At 44.7% G+C, this 8,032-nt stretch overlaps 1 protein-coding gene across 1 annotated transcript; it reads right to left on the bottom strand.

Moving 5' to 3' along the window:
- Positions 1-215: 215 nt before the first annotated feature.
- p2ry1 (purinergic receptor P2Y1) lies at positions 216-5,964 on the bottom strand. Its single transcript, XM_021581606.2, has 2 exons — positions 5,679-5,964; positions 216-3,484 (listed from the first exon to the last, which is right to left on the bottom strand). The coding sequence occupies exon 2, from the start codon at positions 3,455-3,457 to the stop codon at positions 2,393-2,395; it is 1,065 nt and encodes a 354-aa protein (XP_021437281.1). The 5' UTR covers positions 3,458-3,484; positions 5,679-5,964; the 3' UTR covers positions 216-2,392.
- Positions 5,965-8,032: the final 2,068 nt, after the last annotated feature.

An 8,032-nucleotide genomic window follows, 5' to 3' on the forward strand; every position in this document is an offset into this window, starting at 1 on the left:
GGGTTGAATAGACCTGTTCAGGATGGCGTTTCAGTGCCATCCACATAAACACAACAGCCATAAACTGGATAAACAGTACAACCCATTGAGTTATTGATTATTGTGGGGGGGTGGGGGGGGGGGGGGGGGGACACACACACTACATACAAAGTCGATGAAAGGCATTGAGTTAAAAAATAAGAATTGGAAAACAAAATGCATCTGATAACCTTTTACATGTTTTTATATAAAACATTTATTCACACATTCATAACTGGCCCCCCAAAATACTGTACAACATGAGAACCCCTGACCTGAGCAGCAAATGTGCAGATCTCACAGATCTCTATAGAAGGCATATATGATCATATCATTCACTTCCTCATCAGGTCTACATATCTCCCGATAATATGGATTTGGGCGAGGAGGGGGGGGGGGGGGGGGTATAACTTATGCATTTCATGCAATTATCAGTCGTTCCACATACAATACTACTGTATACTATAAACATCTGTGGAGCTGCTAGAGTTGATGCCCAGTTCAGGAACAGTCAGAAAAATGGCTCCACTAGGAAGACGATGGACCAGAGAACTAGAACAACATATTGTACATAGTTACAGGGTTCTAGTAGCTATTTTCCCCCGAAACTACTAAGAACGCTGTCTTAAAGACAGACGTTTTACATTATTAGTTGTGTGTACAGAACACTGTACAGGTGACCATCATCCAATTTGATTTAACAACGGCAATGACACTTGATATAGCTGACGGTCGCTTTGCACACACACCATGCAACGTTGCTTCCAAAACGGGAATGTCTGTTCTACTCATTCCAATTCTTACGGTCACCTGCCATGCCATCTTCTCTGCATGCATATATAAAACAGTTCCAACCCTTCACAGAAGATGGCTGCCGTGGTTTGTCACTGGTAAAGTTGCCTCCCGATAATAACACTGGGTTCATAACTTAACAGTCTGGATGAGTTTTGTTTAAAAAAAAAAAGAAAGACATAACTGGGCTTGACACCATGTACTGTACAGTAATCCCACTACACACGTTAAATATATTACAGCATATTACTGTACTGTGTCCTATTCACATGAGACTAGTATATAGACCCTTCATATTAACGTGGAATAAATAGACCAAGGACAGACGCAGGTCACGCCATAGAGATACAGTGACAGTACTGAAACAGAACAACCACATGAAGAAAACGCAGGCGTTAATGTAGCTGAGTCGCTGTCACACAGAGTAACGCCATAGAACAGCGATTCTCAACTGGTGAATCGTCACCCAAATTTGGGTGGTGTGATGTTTTTTTGAGTGGGTCATGATGAAAAAATATTAGAATACTTCAAACTGGAGTCATTTTTCATATATATATATTTTTTTATATATTTAAAAATATTTAAAAAAAATACTCCAGTCTGAATTTAAAAACGACTCCAACCAGGTAAAAAGTGTGTAGAAATTATGATGAATTATTATTATTTTTTATATATATAATTTCATCTCTGAAAATGTTTTCTTCAAATCACAATATAAATCTATTAGCAGCACAATTTTGGATAATTCCGTGGTCTCAAGCCAGTGAGTTTCAAAAGTTTTAAGTTCTTCATCAAGAATATGGGCAAAATGTTCATTATATACAATGAACGAGGCGGGAACGTTGTTTCCCTTGTCATAGACAGTAATTGCTACATTTACACAATCAATATAGCATTAAAAATAGTTTTCCAGATTGTATTTTGGAAATTATTTTTAGCGATGCAAATATTTGGATCACAAATGAAGAAAAAAAAAATAAACTTTTCAATTTGGATCCCAAAACCATGAGGAGAGAGAACAAGTGAGAAGGGAATAGCAGTCAGCTTTGGGGTTAATTTAATTTGTAGATGTCTGAGAATTAAAACATGCAGAGTGCATTTTAGTCGCTGTATGTTAACCTCCACAGAGCAGTCATGAGGTCCAAACTCTAGGTAATGGATCTCAGTCGTCCCTGGTGTCTCACCTAGCCATTTACAGTCCAACTTCTAGTCGGGAAAGATTATGACGCATCCACTGGGTGGCTAGCACAGCCCTCTCTCCATTACAAAACGTCAGCGTTTGGTTGGATAGAGGAACAAGAGACCATTGTTTACAGGAGCTCAACCTATTACCTTCTCCTTCCGTTTGGTTATGGATGGATGAGCACCTAGTTGACCTTCAGAATATACAGTACCTACCTACAGTAGTGATGACATTATAGAGACATTGCCATCAGCTTTGTCCAATTCCCACCCAGATCATTCTATCCACAGCGCACACACAGTCCACACACAGTCTGCAAGGTCCACAGCACCAATTCACAGCAAAACAAAGCCCTATAGAGGTTCAGAGAGACCACCCGGACTTTGACCCAGCCCTCTCTCAAAGCTGCCCATCCCCGTTCTTGACATACTCCGGCAGGCTGTTGAGCGCCGTCTCTTCACTCTTGGACTGCAGTGGGAGCTCCCCCTTCTTGGATTGTTTTTTAGTAGCTCTGGACAACTTCCTCCTGAACGTGTCCCCAGCCAGGAAGTAGAGGACCGGGTCTACACAGCTGTTGAGGCTGGCCAGCCCCCGCGTCACCTGGTAGGTGGCGTACACGCAGTTATTGAAGGCACACATGTCCGGGACCTGGAAGTACAGCCTGGCTCGCATGTTCAGGTTCTTCATCACGTGAAAGGGCAGGTAGGACACAGCGAACACGGCCAGCACGATAATCACCAGGTGGATGGACTTACGCCGTAACGGGGCGTTGTTCATGTCGTTACAGATCAGCTCCTTGACGATCATCCCATAGCAACCCAGGATGAGAAGGAAGGGGATGCAGAAGCCGAACACGGTCAAACACATGCTGTAGATAAAGTAACCCGGCAGCTCATCCTCCGTGGTCGTGTCGTAGCACGTGGTGGCGTTCCGTTTCTGCCCTGTCCTAGAGTAGTAGAGGATGGGAGAGATACTTGCTATGACCACGACCCAGACCAGGGTGCTGGTCAGCACGGCGTTCTTCTTCTTGAGCCTTCCCAGAGACTTGAGCGGGTGGACCACTCCTGTGTACCTGTGGACACTGATACAGGTCAGGAACAGGATGCTGCCGTACAGATTGACGTGGAATATAAACCTCTGCAGTCGGCAGAGAACGTCCCCGAATATCCAGTCGGTCTTATTAAAGTAGTAGAAGATGAGGAAGGGCAAGGAGAGGACGTAGCAGAAGTCGGCCAGGGCCAGGTTAAACATGTACACGGAGATACTGCTCCAGGGTCTCATGTGGCAGACAAACATCCAGATGGCCAGACTGTTCCCCACCAGGCCGGTGACGAACACCAGGATGTACACGGTGGGCAGATAGTAGAACTGGAAGCCTGTTCTGGTCAAGGAACATCCTCCCCGCGTCACGTTGTGGAGATCAGACACATTCAGGAGGGACGTCAGGCTCAGATCTGTCGTCATGTTGTCAGGGAAACATGGGTTCTTTTACTGTAATGAAAAAAGAAAAAAGTTCAGGGAGATATTTATGATTTTTTTTCCCGGTTTTTAGACAACTAACTGACCGAAGTGGGTCAACTTATTCTAATTCCACCCACCCCCCCCCTCCCCTCTCCCCCTCCCCCCCGTGAGCTCAATGCGCACATTGTGCTGCAGTTTCTCCAGAGATAAATCCGATCCTGCCCAAACTGCGCCATGTAGTAGAGAGTTGTAGTTTCCAGGCATTGCATTGTTCTACATAGTTTACCACAGAAAACGTGATAATGAACTACTATAACCACAATCCATTGCGCAGTCCGGTCTGTGTTTAACACCTGCTACATAAGAATGTGCGATCAAGAGGGGATAAAGAGAGAGCAGTTTCTTCACAAGCTACACTATATATATACAAAAGTATGTGGTCACCCCTTCAAAATTAGTGGGTTCAGCCACACCCATTGCTGACAGGTGTATAAAAATTGAGCACACATGCAATCTCCATAGACAAACATTGACAGTAGAATGGCCCTTACTGAAGAGCTCAGTGACCTTCAACGTGGCACCGTCATAGGATGCCACCTTTCCAACAAGTCAATTCGTAAACATTTCTGCCCTGCTAGAGCTTCCCTGGTCAACTGTGAGTGATGTTATTGTGAAGTGGAAACATCTAGGAGCAACAACGGCTCTGCCCCGAAGTGGTAGGCCACACAAGCTCACAGAACGGGACCGCCAAGTGCTGAAGCACGTAAAAAAAAAACATCTGTCCTCAGTTGCAACTCTCACTACCAAGTTCCAAGCTGCTTTTGGAAGCAACGTCAGCACAATAACTGTTTGTTGGGAGCTTCATGAAATGGGTTTCCATGGCTAAAATCACCAGGCCAAGTGTCGGCTGGAGTGGTGTAAAGTTCACCACCATTGGACTCTGGAGCAGTGGACACACGTTGTCTGGAATGATGAATCACGCTTCACCATCTGAAAACTAACTAACTAACTCTACTAACTAACTAACTAACTAACTAACTCTAAGATAAATATTACTGAATGATATGAGTATAGTCCCGACGGACTGATCTGGGTTTTGGCGGGTGCCAGGAGAACACTACCTGCCCCAATTCATAGTGCCAACTGTAAAGTTTGGCGGAGGAGGAATAATGTTATTGGGCTGGTGTTCATGGTTCGGGTCCCTTAGTTCCAGCGAAGGGAAATCTTAACACTACAGCATACAATGACATTCAAGACGATTCTGTGCTTCCAATTATGTGGCAACAGTTTGGGTAATGCCCTTTCCTGTTTCAGCTTGACAGTGCTCCCATGTACAAAGCGAAGTTCATACAGAAATGGTTTGTTGAGATCGGTGTGGAAGAACTTGACTGGCCTGGACAGAGCCCTGACCTCAACCCCATCGAACACCTTTGGAATAAACTGGAACGCCGACCTGGAGCCAGGCCTAATCGCCCAACATCAGTGCCTGACCTCACTAATGCTCTTGTGACTGAATGGAAGCAAGTCGCCGCAGCAATGTTCCAACATCTAGTGCAAAGCCTTCGCAGAACAGTGGCGGCTGTTATAGCAACAAAGGAGGGACCAACATATTAATGCCCGTGATTTTGGAATGAGACGTTCAAGGAGCAGTTGTCAAAGTGATTGATAGTTGGTATTCAGCAATCATAAAACTATGCCTTGTTTACTTTTGAAGAACTACTAAAAATAGTGATTTTGTCAGACAGCAGCCCCTCTATAGAGATGATGATTTGGAATGAAATTATAAAGTAAAATAAAGCAAAAAGGTAATATATACACACAACAACAATATACACACAACATCTTAAATATTTTAGTAATGTGAAATACTAAAGTAATGTGAAATACTGATGGTTAAGTGATCAGCAGTCATGGACAGTCACTACCATCATGGGACATTTATGTATTATGTTACAGCATTCAAACCACAATGCATTTAATGTTTTAAAATCGTGTTTGGCAGTGATTTATAAAAAATAAATATAATAATAACTGAACCAAAACCCGAACCCGAGAACAAAAAAAAAACGAATCGCTCAGCAAAGTCAATATAGTCTCTTTGAAACCATAATATGCACAGAAATAGCCTAGGCTATACATTGCAAAACCAGCCCAGTTAACTATATATATATATATATATATATATATATATATATATATGTCGATCATACACTAGCCTACTCACCGTTGACTTATATCCCACATTCCCACAGTCTTTTGCGGTAGAACAGGTTTCAAACATAGGCTACATACGCAAGAGAACGCAGGGCGCTTGAGACTGTCACGTCAGGTGTCCCTGGTCGACGTCTCCAACAAAGCTCTCCAGCTCTCACATTCCGTATGTTTCGTTCGCTCTTACGGTAAAAGTCCACCATTCCGTTGGGCACTGGGCACAATGTAAAACTGCGAGAGAGTGCAGGAGTTAGAAAGTAGGACCGCAACCAGATAGGATAAAACGCTCGCTGAGGGGAGGGGCGACTGCAAAAAAAAAAAAAAGAAGCTCCTTAAACACGCTCTTTCCTTCCTCTTCCCAACTCCTCATTGACAAGCTCCTTTAAAAAAAACAAAATGCTGCGTTCATCTACTAGTCGGAACTAGAAAACTGTGACTTTCAGACTTGCTAACTGTAGCCCAACGTCGATGCTACTGGCAGACTAGTGTGGGTTGTTGATTCTTGGCAGCTACTCAAGATCCTACGTGCCTCATTTAGGCTATGGAATGCTCACAGGAGAGTAGAGAGCAAGTATGGGCCATACTGGCAGGTTGGAAGCAGATCGTTAATATTGTTCAAGAGGGACATGTCAAAATGCTGCCCTACACCCTATGGTGCTCCGAGAGGATTTGACAGGTGTAAGCCATATGGTAATAGTATGGTAATAACCTTACCCCTCTGTAGGCTAGGAAGTGTCACCACGTGTATTTGTATTTATTACGGATTCCCTATTAGTTTCTGCCAAGGCAGCAGCTACTCTTCCTGGGGTTTATTATGGATCCCCATTAGTTCCTGCCAAGGCAGCAGCTATTCTTCCTGGGGTTTATTATGGATCCCCATTAGTTTCTGCCAAGGCAGCAGCTACTCTTCCTGGGGTTTATTATGGATCCCCATTAGTTCCTGCCAAGGCAGCAGCTATTCTTCCTGGGGTTTATTATGGATCCCCATTAGTTTCTGCCAAGGCAGCAGCTACTCTTCCTGGGGTTTATTATGGATCCCCATTAGTTCCTGCCGAGGCAGCAGCTACTCTTCCCGGGGTTTATTATGGATCCCCATTAGTTTCTGCCAAGGCAGCAGCTACTCTTCCCGGGGTTTATTATGGATCCCCATTAGTTCCTGCCAAGGCAGCAGCTATTCTTCCTGGGGTTTATTATGGATCCCCATTAGTTTCTGCCAAGGCAGCAGCTACTCTTCCTGGGGTTTATTATGGATCCCCATTAGTTCCTGCCAAGGCAGCAGCTATTCTTCCTGGGGTTTATTATGGATCCCCATTAGTTTCTGCCAAGGCAGCAGCTACTCTTCCTGGGGTTTATTATGGATCCCCATTAGTTCCTGCCGAGGCAGCAGCTACTCTTCCCGGGGTTTATTATGGATCCCCATTAGTTTCTGCCAAGGCAGCAGCTACTCTTCCCGGGGTTTATTATGGATCCCCATTAGTTCCTGCCAAGGCAGCAGCTATTCTTCCTGGGGTTTATTATGGATCCCCATTAGTTTCTGCCAAGGCAGCAGCTACTCTTCCTGGGGTTTATTATGGATCCCCATTAGTTCCTGCCGAGGCAGCAGCTACTCTTCCCGGGGTTTATTATGGATCCCCATTAGTTCCTGCCAAGGCAACAGCTACTCTTCCCGGGGGTTTATTATGGATCTCCATTAGTTCCTGCCAAGGCAGCAGCTATTCTTCCTGGGGTTTATTATGGATCCCCATTAGTTCCTGCCAAGGCAGCAGCTACTCTTCCTGGGGTTTATTATGGATCCCCATTAGTTCTTGCCAAGGCAGCAGCTACTCTTCCTGGGGTTTATTATGGATATAGTTCCTGCCAAGGCAGCAGCTACTCTTCCTGGGGTCTATTACAGATCCCCAGTAGTTCCTGCCAAGAAAGCAGCTACTCTTCCTGGGGTTTATTATGGATCCCCATTAGTTCTTGCCAAGGCAGCAGCTACTCTTCCTGGGGTTTATTATGGATTCCCATTAGTTCCTGTCAAGGCAGCATCTACTCTTCCTGGGGTTTATTATGGATCCCCATTAGTTCCTGCCAAGGCAGCAGCTACTCTTCCTGGGGTTTATTATGGATCTCCATTAGTTCCTTCCAAGGCAGCAGCTACTCTTCCTGGGGTTTATTATGGATCCCCATTAGTTCCTGCCAAGGAAGCAGCTACTCTTCCTGGGGTTTATTATGGATCCCCATTAGTTCCTGCCAAGGCAGCAGCTACTCATCCTGGGGTTTATTATGGATCTCCATTAGTTCCTTCCAAGGCAGCAGCTACTCTTCCTGGGGTTTATTATGGATCTCCATTAGTTCCTGTCAAGGCAGCTGCTACTCTTCTTG

Source organism: Oncorhynchus mykiss, chromosome 24 (assembly GCF_013265735.2).
Source record: "Oncorhynchus mykiss isolate Arlee chromosome 24, USDA_OmykA_1.1, whole genome shotgun sequence".
NCBI lineage: Eukaryota > Metazoa > Chordata > Actinopteri > Salmoniformes > Salmonidae > Oncorhynchus > Oncorhynchus mykiss.

Bases quoted from the DNA above. Each gene is read 5' to 3' on its own strand.
- p2ry1 (XM_021581606.2), bottom strand. From the start codon at position 3,457: ATGACGACAGATCTGAGCCTGACGTCCCTCCTGAATGTGTCTGATCTC.